Source organism: Dipteris shenzhenensis, chromosome 21 (genome assembly GCF_047967505.1).
Source record: "Dipteris shenzhenensis isolate YYH24624 ecotype China chromosome 21, Dip_SZ_1.0, whole genome shotgun sequence".
NCBI classification, from domain to species: domain Eukaryota; kingdom Viridiplantae; phylum Streptophyta; class Polypodiopsida; order Gleicheniales; family Dipteridaceae; genus Dipteris; species Dipteris shenzhenensis.
Genome location: NC_141616.1, coordinates 12,286,980 through 12,307,465, shown reverse-complemented (window position 1 = coordinate 12,307,465; position 20,486 = coordinate 12,286,980). Strand labels below are relative to the sequence as shown.

The window sequence follows — 20,486 nt, the reverse complement described above, 5'->3', positions numbered from 1 at the left end:
TCCACCCCTCATCACCCCCCCCCCCCTCTCTCTCTCTCTCTCTATATGGCGGTGTGGCAGTTCTTTATAGAGAGCATCTCAGATCGATACTCACAGTCATGAGGAGAGACCATCGGGCCAGATATCTTTGGGTACGGATCAGGAGACCCCCCCTGAGAGACTTGTTTATTGCAGTATGCTACTTTCCCCCGAGACAGTCTCGTTATGCCTCAGATGGACCAGGACAGTCACCTTTTGAGGATTTGTCAGCCGATGTATTGGAGTACTCACGCCGCGGAGAGGTCATCCTTTTAGGAGACTTCAACGCGAGGACATCAGACAGACAGGCAGAGATTTTGGACTTTGCTGAGGATCCAGTCTTAGTTCCAGCTGCCCCAGATGAGAGTTTTCCACGCTTATCTTCAGATAGAGGGGTAGAGGTGACAGATCAGGGACATCGCCTATTGGAGCTTCTCTCATCGCACGGCATGGTCATTTATAATGGACTTCGACAGTGGCCGCATTCATCCACAGCCACATGTTTTCCCTTCGCGGGTGGTGGTACGAGCGTCATTGATTATGTCTTGGGTCCCCCGACTTTAATCCCTTTTGTACATAACCTCACAGTCGACCCTTTTATGCCTTCAGCCGATCATGCACGTCTGCACTTTATTCTTACCCAGATTCCTCATGCCCCCCCTTCTAGACATCATGAGCGTCAGCCATACTATGAGGTTCATTTTGACCACCAGTTTGATGATATTTATAGCCAGCACCTGAGTGGTCTTCTCCGTCCGCACCTTCTCGATGCCCTACCCTCCACACAGGATCGGTGGGACCTTGTACATACCTCCATCATCTCGGCAGCCCACAAGTCCTTCCCTGTCACTTGCCACACATCCAGTCCTCCACCAGTCGGTCTTGTGCCTTGTAATGGATGGTATGATGAGGAGTGTAAAGAACTCCGCAGGAAGCTTCGCCTTGAGACACAGGAGAAGTCTCCCCTCCTCATTGAGACCAAGAAGAGTTACAAGCGTTTGGTGCGACGCAAAAAGTGCCAATTTCTAGCCCGGAATGAGGAGGAGCTGAGAAGTTTACTTTTCAGCTGTGATTCCAAGGAATTATGGAAGAAATTCCTTCGCTTGAAATCTCAAACTCCTCTTACAGACCCGCAGGTTTGGCTTGCCTATACTTCCACTTTATATGATATTCTAGACCAGCCACAGATCGACTTATCCCATGTGCCTAGACCCACCTCCTCTGCCTTATTCTCATCCAATAGTGTCCGAGCAGCAGCTCATCGTTTGAAGACTGGGAGAGCTAAGGACCATGATGGATTACAAGCGGAGTATGTAATCCATGGGATTGATGCCTTAGCTACAGTCCTCTCCCGTCTTTTTAACGAGTCCATTTGTACAGGTCTTCCACCTAGTTGGCTAGAAAATACTATAGTACCCATACACAAGTCGGGGGATCCTTTGGAGGCGTCGAACTACAGGACCATTATGATTGGCCATGTCATGGCCAAGATTTATGCGACCATTCTAGAAGGACATATAAATGACCATGCTGAGGCGACAGGCATGAGAGCTAGAGGGCAGGCAGGATTTCATGCAGAGCACTCGACTCTAGATCATATCTTCACACTCAGGGCTTTGATTGAGGAGGCGAAGTCACGTAAGCAACGGCTCTATTGTTGCTTCGTGGACTTCAGAAAGGCATTTGACACTGTGCCGCGTTTCAAACTCTTCCAGCGACTTCGTGACTTGGGATTCAATGGGGAGATTCAATGGGCGATCATGGCCTTGTATGAGAGAGTCACAGGTAGAGTCAGGACACGGGCGGGGCTGTCGGGGGAAGTACGCAGTACGATAGGGGTGAAGCAGGGGTGTCCTTTGTCTCCGACACTCTTTGGTCTCTATATCGATGAGTTAGAGATGTACATACAGACGATGGGTGGTACAGGTTCTTTACTGGCAGGATCCACGATACCGATTCTCCTCTATGCAGATGACGTGGTTCTTATTTCTTCCTCCCAGCAGGGTTTACAGGCACATCTCCATGCACTCCACAGCTTTTGTCAGGACAGAGGGTTGTCTGTAAACCTTGGGAAGACCAAAGTCATGGTCTTCAACACGTCATACCAGGTTTATAGGAGAGGCGAGTTCTCTTTCACATTTGATGGGCAGGAGGTGGAGCTAGTCAGGGAGTATACATATTTGGGTGCCACATTTAGAGGTCCAGTCTTCACCATGACGCATGCAGCACGAGATAGGATAAGTAGAGGGTATGCCGCCTTGGCTCTTCTCGAGAGGCAGTGTGCACAGTCACATTTTCAGCATCCCGACACGAAGTCCTTACTTTTCGATACGCTGGTGAGACCTGCAGTCATGTATGCTAGCCCCTTTTGGGCAGGAGATCTCAGTGTTGCAGATTGGAGACGAGTAGAGAGGTTACAGATCATCATGTTCTCCAGATTGATCAGAGCGAAGCCCACGGTACCGCATCAGATTACGTTCGCAGAGTTCGGAGCTACACCCCTAGCGCTAGATGCAGCATTTCAGTCAGTTACATACTTGCATAGGATCAGGGCGCTCGGAGACTCAGCAGCAGGCAGAGCACGATTACCGTGGCTAGCACTGACATCCTCGCAGATGTTAGCGGAGAGAGGTCATACTTTTTGTTGGTACCACACACTCTCCACATGGCTCACCTCGCTGGGCTTGGATATGGATAGGCTGCCACCATTTCGATACAGCATAGATGCCCCTCGCCTCCCTCTCACTCGACATGAGCTCAGCCAGGTTATCAGGGCAGATTTGTTGCAGCTACACACGTTTCGCACTTGGGTTCATCCCACGGAGCTTCCTACGAAGATGGCCACATATCGTGACCATTTTCTCAGGATTTCAGAGGATGGCTTCATCATATCCCCAGGATATATCGGCGTTCATATGTCGCACTCACTCAGGATTGCCTTGGGCCAGCTCAGGGTATCTTCCCACAGATTAGACGTTGAGGCCGGCAGGATGCGTCGTACAACTACCGGACATAGACCCAGGCGAGAGACTAGGATATGCCCTTGTTGCACTATGGGGGAGGTGGAGACTGAGGAGCACTTTGTTTGCAGATGCCCTTTATATTATGAGATCCGTGGCAGATTTCACTGTTTATTTGGGCACGGATTTGGACCTCTCTCTCGGATTATGGAGTATGAGGATCAGTATTGCTTAGCGTTGTTCATCAGGGAGATCACCAGATACAGAGAGAGATTCCTCAGAGAGCACCGTCGCATCCCTGCCAGAGACCTAGTTATTCATGAGGAGCAGGACGAGGCGCAGGACCATGAGCACAGAGATAGCCCATCTTGCCAGAGAGCACCGATGGTTCCACCCCGAGGATGTACATATGACATGATCCGGCAGCACCGCAGGATGATCTTACACAGAGGCCGTACCCGTCGCTTTATTTCTAGACGACGGAGGATGATGGCAGATTTTCGGAGGAGATTGCTCCATGGAGACGTGGCACTGCCAGCAACCCATTTGACACTTGCCCAGATCTTCACACTCATGGCAGGAGGCATGGTCGATGGCCATGACTTCCATCATTTCTTTGGATCACAGACCCCTTAGGGAAGACGATGTTCCTCATATTTCATATTTTACATTTTGTATCTAGGCATTTTTGGTACTCTATTTTATTTCATTTTGTATCTAGGATTTTTGTAGCCATTTTTGGCATCTTAGCAGTATTACGATGAGGCCACCTAGTTGGCGCATCGTTGATGATGTATTTTCCTTTCGGATGATTTTGTGTCCCATAGGCCATGTATGGCCTTCCGTGGACCTTTAATAAAATTTCTTTCTTCTTTCTTTCTTTCTCTCTCTCTCTCTCTCCCCCGCTGCTGCTACTACAAACTGTGATTTGTATCAGGTTTTCTTTCAGTCTCATAGACCCATCGGTCTTCCGAAGACTCTAATAAAATTTCTTTCTTTTTCTTCTCTCTCGTTCCTGTAGCCCCTCTGCCCGCTACTGCAGCTGCTGCAGCTCCGCCCCCCCTCCTCTCCCCCTGCAGCCCCTCCGACCTCCTGCTGCTCCCCCTCCGCCTATGGCTCCCTCCACCCGCCTGCAGCTTCCTCTCCGCTCTTTTGACCAAGGGAGGGATTTTTTGGAAAGACATCCTCATGGGGAGGTTTCTATTGGTCGTCGTCATGACTAGACTAGGCTGGTTGATGATTGTTGATTGGGCCAGGCAAGTAATGGAAGGCTGGCCAATGCATGGCAGCTACGTGGCACTTACCTTCGTTGATTGATGAATCAGCTCCTGGTTTGCCTCTACGTGTTGCATGGTGTCGTGATCCTTCGCATAGGTAGAAACCGACTCTTCTCGACGTGATCAGCAGATATATGAGCAATTAGAGCGACTTGTTTTTCTGTCTTTGTCCAAACTCTCGCCTCTCCAATGAGAGTCGATTTCAAGGTTCGTAGCCAGACTAGCTCAGCTTGCTCGTAGCATGAAATCGTGAGTCTAGGTCTAGGTCTTCTCAGTTGAGTTGATGTTAGTCATGATCTTGTATCTAGCAAAAATCCTCCATAGAGGTGAGCCAAGGTTTTGAGTCTGTGACCTGAGTCTTCGCGTCCTTTACAATAAAGAATTTTGGTTGTTTTACAATATTACAAACTACTTTGAGTACCGAGAGTGTTGTGAAAGAGAGCTGTATCATTTGATATCATTTTATGTGAGAGACAGACTATGTGTGAGTGATAAGCAATTCTATTACAAAAGCTAACACCCCTCCTCTTTCCACCCCTTGTCAACCCCCTCTCTCTCTACATCCTTCCTTCTCTTTCCACCCCTTGTCACTCCACCTTCTCTCTCTTACATCGCACCTTCTCTTTCCACCCTTTGTCACTTCCCCTCTCTCTATCCACATAAGGCCTTATCTTTCCACCCACCTTCTCTCTCTTATATTGCACCTTCTCTTTCCACGCCTTGTCACTCCATTTTCTCTCTTACATTGCACCTTCTCTTTCCACCCTTGTCCCTCCCTCTCTCCCTCTACATCAAATCCTCTCTACAGCAATGGAAGGTATGCAAATCATGGGATGGCATAAAGAGGGCATGAAGTGGATGGAATCATGGACTATAACAGTTGCTAACATACCAGAAGATGCATGTAAGATCAGAGAGAGAGTGACATAGAGAATGCTACAAAAACTATGGCAAAACCCCACGACAAAAATGCAATTCTACAAACAGAAAATCAACTCGATGGAAAGTTATGGAATGCAGCAATATCTCGGGGAAGACATTAATATTCAAAAGTTAGCTAATTTGCAAAGTCAGAACTAGTTCTCTTTCCACCCCTTGTCACTCCCCCTCTCTCTCTATACCAGACCTTCTCTTTCCATTCCTTGTCACTCCACCTTCTCTCTTACATCTCACCTTCTCTTTCCACCCCTTGTCACTCCCCCTCTCTCTCTACATCAAACCTTTGTGTATGTGCATTGTGTATGTTACTTAAAAACAAATCCGCTACCTTGCGGGAGGAACTTACTGACTCTTTAGTGGGAATGAAGTGAGCCATCTTGGCAAGATCAACCACCACAAGGATAGAATCATACCCGCCTTGTGTCTGTGGCCAATCAACTATAAACTCCATGGAAATGCTCTCCCATCTCCTTGATGGTATTTCCAATGGTTGTAACAAGCCAAATGCCTTCATCCATTCTACCTTACTCACCTGACACCGAAAACATCGTGTGACATATTCATGAATATGATTTTTCATCTTTGGCTGGAAGATATTTTGCCGGAGATTGTTTCGAATACGACCTTGCCATTTATTTTAAGCATACCATCATCTATGGTATATCTTGCATATGTATGGCCTTCCCTAGATGGGTCGTCTATAACCACAGGTTTTATCACAACACCCTTAGGCCAAAGGCTATGGACATGCTTGTCCACTATTTGTGTTTCTTTAGTCATTAGAGTGCTTGTGAAACCAATATTATGCATAATGCGTGACAATGCATCAATAACTTTACTATCCTTCCTTCTTTGGTAGTGAATGTCCATATGAAATTCCTGCATGAGTTTTTCCCACCTAGCTTGGTGGCCACTCAAATTATGATGTGAAGTACCCTAATGATATATTGGAGGTTTGTGTGGTTGGTGACGATGGTAGACTGTTGAAAAGAGAGAGAAACACTATTACTTGTCTTGTGGTCAAAAGTCACATCTAGCTCTGCATTTTCAGGCTGTTGAACGTATTTAAGGCAAAGAGAATCATCATTTCTTAGGGGTTTTTTGTCATGTGGGAGAATGGTTGACTCATTTGTACTATCAACATCAAGCTGGATAGAAGAGATTTCCTTGGCAGTCTTGGACAAGGATGTGTGTGACATGTCCTGATAATTTCAGATAACATAACAGACTCTTTGGCAAATCTAGTTTCTGATTTAACTGGTGCAGATGCAATGTGATTCAGGAAGAATTTTGATAATCACCGACAAAGAGCATGAGGATACTAATAGAATTTTGATAACATCTCTAAGATGGAGATATTAAACCTTGCACTCCCTCTTGCATAACTGCTTTTGGGATTTATTTTTTCACTCCTTGTTGTGTAACTGCTTTGGGACTTTGTCAAAGGATTCCACATCATTCAGCACTTGCTTGTTTTATTTCTCTAATTCTATGTAATTTCGAAAAACAACAAGTATACCTACTTTGCAACAAGTTCTAACAAATCTTCCTTTTCACAGCGTTTGAGATGACTTGGTTTGTTGCTAAGGTAGAATCCCACTTGATTCAGTGCATCACTGACTATGGTTCCAAGGACTTCCAACACGTTTGTAGAAGCACTGTGATGCCAACAAAAAAGACATTGTAGCCAAGGCTAGTAGAAACTGCTCGAATTCCTTCATACCCTAGTTTCACAGATTCTAACCCAACCTCACCAGAGCAATTTACCTCTTAGCAAATTTATGAAAGTCCCATTGTACAAATTTGATGCATTTTTCTTTAGGAAGAGTGGCATTTAACTGTGCAACTGCATTGGCAAACTCCCGACAAAGAACCGTTTCACGTGGTCTCTTCTCCATGGTCTGTGAAACATATGAACATGAAATCAGCAGATCCAACAGGTCTATTGAGTTAGAAGAAGTGTGTTACAAAAATGAATTAGTACTCTCACATCTAACATCCGGCAGATAATTTTTTCCTATGTAGACATATCAAAATATAGCCAAAAAAGACACTTCAATATAAAGCTATCATATCTCCCCTTATGATAGGGACTCACCAACAATAAAAAATTTGACCTTGTCTTTAGAAGGGGAATCAAGGTAATGCAATTGGATGTTGAGTTATTATTAAAGAAAGAGAAGACATGCGGTGTGTAGATCCCTCCAAGCCATAGAAATCGGCACAGCATATCATTCAAACAATAAATTGCAATCTAATGCAGATCAGTATTGAAAACTTAATTGAAATCTTCCTTTTTCACCTTAGAAGACTGCATGAATAAGACTTTAGAAGACTTCATATAGAAGATTTGAACCCCTATATGCTATTGGCGTCCCTTTACATTTTAAAAAAAAGTGTTTGTTTTGTCAAGAATAAACTTTTACAAGGACCCACATGCTCCATTCTATTAATATATATGAATTTATGCCATATCCAATATTAACAAGGGGGAAGGGCAGATTTGGCGATGGGGAGAGAATAGCAGAAGGAAGGGAGGAGAAGAGAGGAGGGGAAGGAGAGAGGAAGAGAGAGAAGGATGAGGGGATAGAGAGATAGAGAGAGGGAGGAGAGAGAGTGTGAGCGTAGGCAGGAAGGAGGAAGGGAGAGTAGATAGGATTAGATGTCACATCAAAAGGTGCATACAAAGGTGTGGAGGTGGACTTATATAGCCTCCCTCTACTATATCTCCTTTTTACCCCCCTCTAGGCCTGAAAATCCCCTAGGCCAAATCACCCTTACTAACTTGGCCTGATCTTGGCCTTCATTACAACCATCCCTGCTCAATATAATTTTGCCCTCAAAACTGCAAGTGGTGGCTGGAAACAAAGGATCCTTGTTACTGCAAAACGGTGAAACATATGCCGCTCGGGTCAAAGGGAAAATAAGATAGTCCTTGTCCCCATAAGTTGTGGCACCACCGGGGTCATGTAAGTGTTGATCCCACCTCAGATTGGCTCTCCCCAAGACAACTATTTTGGGGACCTCTCCGTGCCTTGCTGCCCACTTTTCCCCATGTCGGAAGCATTCATTGTTTTGCCATATACCTTGCAAGGCAGCTTTGAGGAGTTGTTGTTGCATTGCATTTTTCAACTGCCCATATGCTAGGAATTGAAAATCATTCTCATTATAGCTGCTGTACTCAGGCTCTTTAACACTTTCAGCAGTGCTTGTGCTTCCTCAGCATTCCAAGGATTTTCAGTCCTACCTTAAGGCCTTCAGCTCTGGGCTGTATCGCTGTAATTTACTTCTAACCATGACACCCATGAGGTCTTTGAAAGATGCTCATGTGTAGGGCTTCCAAGATGAAGCCCTCAACTTTAACCAAGTGTGGGCATGGTGCATGCCATCATGAGGAACCTTGCCCTCATCATCCATTGAATATAATCTGAAATATCCTTCCACAACGAGAGCATCCCACCCTGTCCATGGATGAGGATTTGACACCACTACAGATTGAGCGACGAGTTCTTCTGCAGCAGCGGGATGTTGCCCATAAGGAGGGGAAATGGGCCATGGTCCGAGATGGTAGGTTGTTGACCGGCACCCGTCGGGCTCCCACCCGTACCCCCTAGGGGGACGGGACCTATGAGACTCAGGTTTCTGAGACCCTAGCCTGCACCATTTGGAACCGTGATGGTACCTTATGGTCGGACCCAGGGAACTTCTCGGAGTCTTATACAGGACGAGACATAGTCTTTTACACGGAGACACACCAGAGCCTAGAGCTCCACTACCGATAGTCAGTGGCTACACATGGGAGTCAGCCTTCAGGGATGAGACGAGGGATACAGGAGGAGTCCAAGGATCAGGCGGGGTCGCAGTATTGTACAGGTCTTCCCTTGCTGGAGCCATCTCCATTGAGAGGAAGGACGCACACTCCCGATTCATGTGGATCCAGGTTCGACGCATAGACACCGGTGACCTTTTCACAGCAATATGCTACTTCCCGCCAGACACATCCCACTTCACCAGAGTGGCACGAGAGGAGGGTGAGACATCGCCATATGCACCCTTACATTAGGATATAACAAACCTTTCAGCCCGCAGGGAAGTTCTCCTTGTTGGGGACTTCAACGCCAGGACGAGCACGCGCTAGGCACCACTCCTGGACTTCCGAGACAACTCTATCATGCTACCAGACATGGACCTAGACGGAGTAGGTATGACCAGGACCTCATTGGACCGACACGGGCCTGTTACACCATATGGACACGCGCTCCTTGATCTGGGCAGGATGCATGATCTCATCATCTACAACGGGCTTGACCTATGGCCCTTCTCAAGTGGTTTTACTTGCTTCCCACACGGGGGGGGCACTAGTGTAGTAGATTACATCATGGGATCCCCTACCTTCACTTCATGTATCACTGACTTCACTGTAGCACCACTCCCTCCAGGAGTTGACCACACATATCTATTCTTCACTATCGCCTCCCCATGCTTAGCCACACCACACACACCACATAGGAAGCACGACACCTACCACGACATACACTTTGATCACAACCTCTCCCTAGCCTACTCTGGACGCCTAAACAAACTCCTAATCTACATCGATCACATACCACTCATAGAGGACCGTGCTGCCCTGATTAGTCGCACACTCCACGAGGCTGCCCTCCAAATCTTTCCCCACACCACATGGTCCACTAGACCACCACCTCTTGGTTCTGTACCCAGCAACAATTGGTACGATGAGGAGTGCAAGGCTTATAGCCGACAGCTCTGACTTAAAACCAGATGTCACCTCCCGAACACACCAGACATGGTACGCAAGTACCGACGTCTCGTACATCGGAAGAAGCAAGCATTTCTTCATCGAAATGAGGAGGAGCTGCTGAATATCTTGTACATCTTGTCGAAATGAGGAGAAGGCGGAGATTCCTTGAGCGTAGGTCTCCATCACCCCTCACCGACACGAGAGTCTGGCACACGCATGCACACCATCTTTATGATGTCCCACACCAGCCCACTCCAGATCTCATACACACACCTCGTCCCACCACTTGCACGTTCACCAGAGGGGGGGTCAAGGACGCGACATTGAAACTGCACAATGGCTGAGCTAAGGATCACGAGGGGCTATGCACTGAGTTAACCACATATGGGATTGACACTTTAGCCCCCCGATCCTAGCAAAGCTATTCAATGACATCGTTTGCCTTGACTTTCCCCGCACTTGGACACTCAACACCATCACCCCCATCCACAAGGCAGGGGATCCCATGGACCCGAGTAACTACATGACTATCATGATTGGACATGTGATGTCCAAGATCTATGCAGCTATATTGGATGCGTCGGTCAGCCTGTTCGCAGAGATGAGAGGGCTCAGAGTAGAGGGTCAAGCCAGTTTCATGCGAGACCATGGGACTATGGATCGCATACTCACACTTAGGAGTGTCATTGAGGAGGCTAGATCATGGAAGGAGAGGGTATATTGCTACTTTGTGGATTTCCGCAAAGCCTTTGACTCAGTACCTTGAGCTCGTCTCATCATACGCCTACAGACACTGGGATTTGATCAGGAGATCATCTAGGTAGTCATGGCACTTTATGAGAGAGTCTCAGGCCGAGTTCGGATAGGCACATGTTGGACAGATGAGATCTTAAGTACTATAGGGGTCAAACATGGTTGTCTCTTATCACCAACCCTGTTTGGCCTCTACATTGATGAGCTAGAGACTTTCATGGGGGCGTTTGGAGGGACCGGTTGCTCACTTGCCGAGATCATCATTAGGATTCTTCTTTATGCAGATGACATGGCACTCTTGTCGTCCACACTCGAGAGGCTCCAGCGACACCTGGATGCACTGCAGGTTTTTTGTCTATCCCATGATTTGGAGGTCAACCTTGGCAAGACCAAGGTCATGATCTTTAACACCTCTCGAGCAATCATGCAACGGAAGCAGTTTACTTTCGGTGGGTCACCAGTTGAGATCGTATCCTCATACACTTACTTGGGGGTCATCTTCTCTGGCCCAATCTTCACGATGAGACCAGTGATGTAGGCCAAACTGAGCAGAGGATACGCCTCATTGGCTCGGCTAGAGAGAGAGTGCTTCCACTCACACTTTCAGGACCCTTGGACCAAGGCTCTTCTCTTTGACTCCTTGGTCCGACTAGCTGGTATGTATGGTAGCCCTTGTTGGGGACCTGACATGTCAGAGATAGAGTGGACACAGGTGGAGCGCTTGCAGATCCTCATGCTCTCACGGATGATCTGGGGGATACCATCTGTACCACATTACATCATTCAGGCCGAGTTTGGTGCTTCTCCACTCCAGCTAGATGCAGCCTTTCAGACCATCACATATCTACACCAGGTTAGATCATATGGGGATTGCAAATCAGGGAGACAGAGGCTGCCATGGTTAGCTCTCGATTCCTCCATGAGGTTGGCAGTAGAGGGAGACGAGTGATGTTGGTATGCACGGACTCATAGATGGCTTGTGAGACTAGGGTTTCACATCGATAGGATACCTCCTTTTCAGTACAGTTTAGATGCCCCTCCGGTACTCTCATCCACCATCCCGATCGGGCCACACACCAACCAGGTCATTCGAGAGGATCTCCTGCAGCTACACACCTTTAGGACCTGTTTGGAGTCGAGGGAGCTTCTAGTGAAGTTGAGTTTCTACAGAGATCACTGTCTTCGTATTTCGGAGGAGGGATTCATCACACCACCAGGGTACATTGAGCTTCATATGCCTCACTCACTACGGATCTCCATCGGACAATTTTGGGTATCATCACACCGCCTCCGCATAGAGAGCAGCAGAGCAGAGGGGATCCCTAGGGAGCATCACATATGCATATTGTGTGACTATCAGGAGGGTGAGTCAGAGGAGCATTTTATTTTTAGGTGCCCAGTGTACTACGAGATTCGAGGCCGCTACCACTGTCTCTTTAGAGACGGCTCCGGGCTCCTTTCCAGATTCATGGCCTACCCAGATCAGAGATGCCTCGCGGCCTTCATTCACGAGGGGTTCCGACACAAAGAGTACTTACTCAGGCGACGGGGCTTGGCCACACCATCAAACACCTCTCAGAGCAGGATCATAGAGTTATTCCCATCAAGTGACATTGATCGTCCAGTCTCTAGCCGCAGACGTGACAGAGACCCCGACCCGACGACTACAGCAGGACACACGAGACATCGAGGGGGCACACAGATCACTCTGGGAGACCTCCCGTCATTGTTTAGACCCGGGATACATCCCACGAGAGTCATGGTGGCTTTGGTCTTGCGTCGAGCTTCCTCCAAGAGACCGAGACGAATGGGACCCCTTGACGGACGCCAGCGCCCCATCACCGGCTATGCACCAGCCAGGGTGACATGACATACGGAGGATTACGTTCTGCTCCAGTCTTTTTTCTTTTCACTGTCATACCCAGATGTATTTGATTATGTATGATCAGACTTAGGATTCAGCACGGGTGATGATGCTCGTTTTAGTAGCTCCACCCTTACTGGGATTTGTATCAGGTTTTCTTTCAGTCTCATAGACCCATTGGTCTTCCGAAGACTCTAATAAAATTTATTTCTTTCTTTCTTTCTCCCCCCCTCTTTCCTCCTCCCCAAAATCAACTCGTCCCCCCTCACCCCCCCCCCCTTCTCTCTCTCTCTCTCTCTCTCTCTCACAACTCGTCCCTATAAGGGCAGTGCTCACGAGTACTTGTACTAGCTTGTTACTGGACAATATACTTTTGATCTTTTTCAATCATGTGGCTCTACACACGACAGATATGGCCACCTCTTGTGACCTGACTTCGGTTGTCCATTTCATTGACTTCTCTACTTCGGCTAGCCCGGTCACTCTTGTCATTTCTATTTCCCTAGCATATGTAGTTGTTCACGACTCTGGTGCACATGATGATTGTTTCTCCTTGTGTTCATCCTCTGGGCTTCCCTTCCCAACGTGATTGTCACCTTGCATAGTGCACTCATACAACGCAATCCACTTCCTTACAACCTACGACACCAGCACATCCCTGCAAAATGCACTCATATAGCACGATCCACTGCATTAGAGCTTATGACACCCGTACGCCCTTCTCACATCAGTGGCCTTTGGCCTCCGGCAACACCTCCAAAAGGGGTACCTCAGACAGAGCCAGTAATTATGCTAGAACTTCGTCAATTTAGAAGTAATCACAAGCATTCTTGTGCTCCTATCTTGCGTGATTTACTAGTAATTAATGGGTCTCACACAGAATTCTTTCTCATGCAAGAATAAATGTGACCAGCTAAAGTTTTTGATGCCTTTTCCTCCCCCCCGCCCCCCAGCAAACACACACACACACCATTTCCTTCCTCCCTCCTCCAATTTCCTCATCGTCCTTCTCAAACGGACTATTCATGCAAAGATTGACCACTTTTTACATCGATGATGATTGAGCTCCAGATAGAGGAGGCTGTAATTCTTTCAGTAGGTACCACTACATTTGCCCACCTTCTTGTTGTCCTCTTGGTGTAACACTAGACTTAGAGGGACTATTCATGCCAAGGTTGACCAATTTTACATCGATGGCTAAGCTCTAGATAGAGCAGATTGCAATTCCTTTAGCAAGCCACTAAATAGAGACATTCGACCACCTTCTCATTGTCCTCTTCATCAAGAAAGTGATATGAAAAGCATCATCTATCAGAGTTAGGATACCGGACACCATGTGCATGGATGAGGAGCTTTCAAAGTAGAATGTGTATATCTAGTGAAAGCCCTTGTGGTGAATCAAGTTTGATTAGCCTCTACTTTGTACATTGAGGTTGCGTTCACCTTCCTATATTGGCCAATTGGAGATTGGTCTAGAGTTATCATTGGTCCAGATCTGATGGTACACATGATGTGAGGGCTAGAGTGGCCTAGAGTACTATCATCTCCAGTGCAGAGCCTTGCTAGGCAAGCTAGTTGTTAGAGGACTCCTTCCAACTTGGAAATAATTTTCACTCAGTACATCCACATGTGCACTCCCTACAAAGGCAGCGATAGGATGTTGAATACGAGATGGATTTTCCTAGATGCCCGAATTAGACTCTTTTCCTCCTCTCCCTCCTCTCTTGGTAGTGATTATCAAAGCCTAGCAACAGCTCAAAGCACAGATTCCACTCTTGGCAACAGTCATCAAAGCGTGGTAACATCTCAAAACATCCCTCACACACATTGCTACTTTGAACTCAAGATAAGAGAGAAACCCATTATGTGGAATGAGCTCTTTGGCTACTGGGGACATATGCAAGGGAGAGGAGGCCCGCCTCCATTGTGGACACTTGGAGAGTCTTTAGGGACTTGTCCGTCAGAGTATACTATCACTCGGGATTTATGAGGCACTCGCAAATGCACCTTGCGGATTGAAATAATTGAAATAACTATAGCCGTTGACTAGCTTCAAGGAGTAGATAAGACTAAGGGTACATAGATTCATTGGCGAGGCACTGTCTCAAGCATAGGTGTCCCTGTTGGTTTGGCTCTCAATTATCCTGTATAAACCATGCAAGTAGCGCTGCATAAAATGACAAGAAACTCACATAAAATGACAAAATATAACTCTAGAATGACAATCAAACTTCGACACTAAGACTTCTCCTTATGAACTACATCGAACTATGCTTGAAAAGCTTAGTCAAGAAACACAAAATCACTCTAGAGGCTTGGGCAGCTCATCTCTACCGAGCTTGTCGCTGCCTTACAAAAGAAAGACGAGATCTCAATGGACTCTAATAAGGACCCTATGAGCAATTGCTCATCTAATGCTACTGAAATAAGGGGAATGTGTTGGAGTCGACTCTCATCAAGGTAAGCTTTTGGACAAAGAGAGATTCTCGATTCAACCGGAGAATGTATACGACTTGTGTCACCGTCTCAACGTGCTGTTCACAACTGCATGCAAAGGCTCGTATTGGTCCACAACCATGCATCCACGCTATTGGTCCCTTTCAGCTTGCCATGCAGTTCCTTGTCTCCATAACTGCCACGTTCCACTTTCCAAAAGCACCACTACAACCTTTGAATGCCTCTAAACAGAACACCACCAAGATGACCTCCTAAGATCACGTTGCCAACAATCCCCCCCATGAGCTGAGGAGGGAAAAAACTAGAAACAAACTCAAACCAAAGATGAAATCTGAGCACAAGAGGAACTACCCGCACAGGGAAAAGTTCAAAGCTAGTCACCCACACAAGGCACGACCAAGTTAAAAACTGTCACCTACACAAGGCATGGCAGAAACTTAAAACGACCAATCATCTTTAACTGGTTCTTGTTCCACAGATAAACCTGCAAACTCCTCAGTTGGAGAAGATTCCTCAGCCGCATACACCTTTTCTTTAATCTTATATTGAGTATCATAAGCCTTCTTATAACAATGTCAATCGTCATGGCCCTCTTTTTCACAATATGGACATTTTAGAACTTCTTTTCCTTTTGTGCCAACCTTACTTCCTCCAGGTTTCTTGTCTTTGCTGCCGACTGCATATGTTGACTCTCCCACATAAACACTTGCACCCTGCCGCCGTCGTTCTTCACTCAATAGAATTCTAACAGTATCTATAAACTCGATATCTTCTAAGTTGACTCAAAGAATTTGCACCATATCTGGATACCTCTGGGATATAGCTACGAGCAAAACGGCCTTCAAATCTTCATCAACTTTAGAACCAAGATCTGACAATTGCTTCAACAAGGATTGAAGACAATTTAGACATGCTCCCAAGCCTTCAGACTCTTCCATGTAAAAGTTGAATAGCTCCTGTTTGAAAAGACTTTGAATGTTTCATTTTCGTGCCAAAGAGAGCTTCGATGATGGCCCAATTATCTGCTGCATTCTTGGAGACATCGAGATCATGGAAATAATGTGAACCCAAGGCTTTTTCTATTATGCCGACTGCCTTCTCATTTCGTTGCTTCCACACGGACACCTTCTCTGGCTCATGATCCTCCGGCTTCTTCTCAGTTCCTGACACTATACTCCACAAACGCTTCTTCATGAGATGCAAACGAGTTGAGAGCTGCCATGCAGCAAAATTTCTACCATTGAATTTCAACAGTGAACTCTCTGCTTTCTCCTTCCTCTAGGATTCCATCACAACGAACCTTGACGAACCTGGCCGATATGCAATGTCCTCTAGAAGAAAACTCATAGAGTTGAACTCTTACACTCGAACGATTCAATCACTCAAGTAACCCTCACGAAAATCTTTCAGGCAAACCTCAAAAACCCTTTCGTGGTGGCCGTTGTGATGCCACTGTTGGTTTGGCTCTAAACCATGCAAGTAGCACTGCATAAAATGACAAGAAACTCACATAAATGATGAAATATAACTCTAGAATGACAATCAAACTTTGACGCAGAGCCTTCTCCTTATGAACTACATCGAACTATGCTTGAAAGGCTTAGTCAAGAAACACAAAATGACTCTAGAGGCTTGGGCAGCTCATCTCTACCGAGTTTTTCGCTGCCTTTACAAAAGAAAGATGAGGGGCTGAGGGGAGGGCTGAGAGAAGGAGGGGTGGCAGCAGGGGTGCTGAGAGAGGGAGGGGAGGGCTGAGGGGGAGGGGCTGAAGGGAGAGGGCAGCTAGAGGGGGAGGAGCAGCCGAGTTTTGAAAGTTCCAAAAAATATTGAGTATCCAACCTGAGTTTTTTTTTTTCAAGAAAATTACTTCATTAAGTATGAATGAAAACTGCGAGAGCAAGCTCAAATGCGGGAGTACATCATGCAATGCATTTAGAAAAAACAGCTCAAAGTGAGCTAATAAAGAACCAAGACGGAGGCTAAAAATGCCATCTCAACCCTGAAGAAAACTCAAGGAAGAAAGGAGATCCGCTCCAAACTTTGAGAGGACCTCCTCAGATCACGTTGCCAACAGTCCCTTTTCATCCTTTGGGACTAGGAGGAGAGAGGGTTCTCTAGAAGGTTGGTAAGGGTTGGAGACTAGTCAATTGACACATTAGGAGCCGATTGAGGATAGCCGTCAGCTTCAAAGATGGTCAACTGGTGGATAGATCCTTGTCCATCGTTTGTTATGAATTATCCTTAGCATCTTTGGCTCTATGTTGGATGCCCACATTCCAACAGTAGCATGGGAACCCTAGATATTGGCATTGGATGGATGCAGCAGCTCCCTCTAAGACACTATCCTTCTTTGACTACACAATTAGGAATGCCATACAAGGCCAACTTCAGAGCCTACAACGGACACCCACCTAGAAAGCACACCTGGAGAAATATGGCATCACCTTGCCTATACAGACCCATTTTAAAAATGACTTGTCAGAAGAGCCAGATCTCCATGTTTGTCTAGCTCTTCTAGCTCTCAACCAATAGATAGAGACAAACTTTTGGTACAGATCCTAGATCTTGCAATGCTTCACAGCCTTGAGTCTGTTCAGCATTGCATTTGGGGTTGCAAAAAGGCCATGGGGTTTGGCAAGGCATTGCACACGTGTATTGCCAGACAAGGAAAGGCAATTGTTATATCACTTGAGGACTTGTGGCCTAGCTCATGCAATCAGGTCCTTAGATTTTCTATGGGGGAGCTGATTTGGACAGTGCCATTTTCACTTTTAGAGGAATCCCTCACATTATCCTTCTAGATGTAGTGCATGTCTTTACATGAACCTCTATCTCCTGTATCATTTCTTTTTTTTCTTCAAAAAAGAGACTTCTATTAAGTAAGAAAGAAACCCACTAGAGCAAGCTCTATGCGGAAATACACCATGCTAAGCATGTAATAAAAACACCTCAGAGGAATGAGGTAGAAAGAAACCAAGGCTGAGGCTGAAAATGCCATCTCAACCCTTTAGAAGTCTCAGCAAAGAAGGGAGAGTCTCTCCAATCTCTGAGAAAAGTAACTCTCCTAGAGGAGGCTGCTCGAGATGATCCTTGCATGGTCGCCCAAATGGCCATCAGAGTGTGTATCGTATCTGTCCAAGTACTGGCCAAGATCTGAGAAGGGTGAACCTGAGAACCCTCCAAAGCCTCAGTGCACCTCACTCTCCAAATGTGCCATGCTGCAATGCTAGCTAGGATCTCCCATGGAGAGTCGACCGAGGAGTGAGCAGCCCTGAAAAGAGTGGCCGGAACATCCTCTAGAGAGCACGACTCCACAAGGTGTCGTCGGTCGGATGTGAAGAGCCCAAGAGGAGTCAAGTCTCTCAAAAAATACATGGGGCCCTGAAAGAGTAAGCCAAGCCACTGATCCCCAGGTCATATAGAAAGGTAGGCGAACAAAAGTGCTAAAAAGTCTTGCAATCCCCTTCCATATGATTCTCACCTATCTGCAATCCCATCGGCAGTGCTGTATTGTCTCCAAAGCAGAAAGGCAGCGAGGGCAAGAAGGGTCAGCTCCGCACTTGGATCTCCAGTGGTTCACTGCTATCCTACCACGAATAAAAAGCCAAAAGAAGACAGTGATTTTTCTATTCCGGTGTGATTTCCAGAGCCTCTGCCAAAAAATTCTCTGCAAGTCAGCAGAAATCTGAAAGTTCTCCCAATGAGGAGCTTTGGTAGGCTTCCAACCCCTAGAGCTGAGCTGGAATTTCCTGGCATTACTGACCATGTAACGAAAGAAGGGGATGCCCTTCTCTCGGTGCCCTTCATCTATCCATTTCCATTCCCCAGGGTCCCACTGCAAAAACTTAATTGGGACACATCCATAGAGCCACAGCCTCCATGAGCCAAGGGCGAGGAGAAGCGAGTCAGGATCCAAGTACCACTGTGAAAGAAAGCCAAGCTCCATGGAGCCCACTATCCTGACTGGCTGAAATGGTACCTCCAACAAGATATCATCTGTGGATTTGGACAGCCTGCCCCCGAAGAAACATCATATACTAAGGCATCCTCATGTGGGTCAATAAAAGCAATCACCTGTAAAGGAACTCCTAATCTGGAAAATGCCCCCATCCACGTGGATCAAGTAATAGGCATGTCATCTGTGTCCACCCAATCCAAGGGCAAGGGTGCATCAATCTGTTGGACTCTCCCTGCACTCCCTCTGAGATTAAGAACCATCTGGGCCTGTTGGTCTGCAGGAAGCTTCCTGAAAGCTTTCCATGCTCCCACTGTAGATGCAGGGCCCCTCTCCCATCTTGGCCACTGCATGTAAGGAGAAGCTCCAAGTGGTCTGCCAAGCTCATCCAAAATCCTGTCATTCCACATGATAGGCTGCCTTTCAATCTCTTCACAGGTGGATGGGGGAATCCTGCGAAGAGTACTCCTGAAGCTGGCCCATGCTTTCAGGATAGCAACCATAAGAGGGGAAGAGGGAGACCTGAGGTGGGCTGTGGTGAAAACCCATCTAGTACTGTGTGTCCAATCCTCTCCTGAAGTGGGCGTGCGAGACAGTATGCATCTGATAGAAAAATCCTTCCAAGGCTCTTGTCCTGGCATAAGCCCTCTCACAACGAACTTGCAGAGTAAAGCTCTGCGCTATAGATCTGGGTCGGTGATATTCAAACCCCCCTCTCTTGTAGGAAGAATCAAGGTCTCCCAAGCCACCCTGGCTGTAACATCAGTTGTGCCATCTAGACCACTCCATAAAAAGTTTCGTACAGGCCTCTTAAGCTGAGTGATACAATCCCTAGAGTGGCACCAACAAGAGCATACAAACCATGCTGTGGCTAGAAGAACCTGGTTAACCACCACCACCCTGGAGGCCAAGTCAAGTTTGGCTGAGAGCTCTAGAAAAGGAGCTTTCTTCTGACGCTTTCCAACACCGAAGCAAACTTTTGTGAGGGAGAGATGCCCACCCCAACCTGGCAGCCCATATATCTGACGGAGAAGCCCCTGTGTACCCAAGTGAAGCCAATATCATTACCCCCAATCTGGGGTGTCATCCTCGCAAATCCAAAGACCACTGAATTTATGCCAATTAATGTGTTCACCTGCAGCCGTGCAAAACAAATCCAAGGCTGTCCGGAAGGAAGTGAGTGTCCTGGGAGAGGCATCCAAAAAAACAGCCGTGTCATCTGCCAACTCACTATCCAGGAGCTCTTCTTCCCGGCGGATAGGAAGCCTCAGCCCATAAATATCAGCTTGAGATCTAATGTAGATACTCATAGCTTAGGCGACAAACAGAAAAAGAAACGGGGCAAGAGGACATAACTGGCAGACGGATCTGGAAATCTGAAACATGTCCCCTCTTACCCCCCCAATGAGCAACTGGCTATGGGCTGATCTATAGAGAGAGGATACTCCTCTAATCCATGCATCTGAAAAACCAATGTATCTGCAATGGGGGCCCAAGAGAG

The 20,486-nt window shown here is 46.8% G+C and overlaps 1 protein-coding gene across 5 annotated transcripts in view; it reads right to left on the bottom strand.

Annotated features, from left to right (window-relative positions):
• Nucleotides 1-20,486, bottom strand: part of LOC147888497 (phosphatidylinositol-3-phosphatase SAC1-like) — a 196,098-nt gene that overhangs the window by 74,056 nt on the left and 101,556 nt on the right. For 4 of the 5 annotated variants that reach the window (XM_087392609.1, XM_087392608.1, XM_087392607.1 and 1 more), the window contains 2 exons: nucleotides 6,962-7,095; nucleotides 6,718-6,852 (listed from right to left, as the gene is read on the bottom strand). In XM_087392609.1, the coding sequence (XP_087248735.1) occupies nucleotides 6,718-6,852; nucleotides 6,962-7,095 (269 nt within the window). The remainder of the gene's footprint in view (nucleotides 1-6,717; nucleotides 6,853-6,961; nucleotides 7,096-20,486) is intronic. The other variant, XM_087392610.1, reaches the window with a different exon arrangement.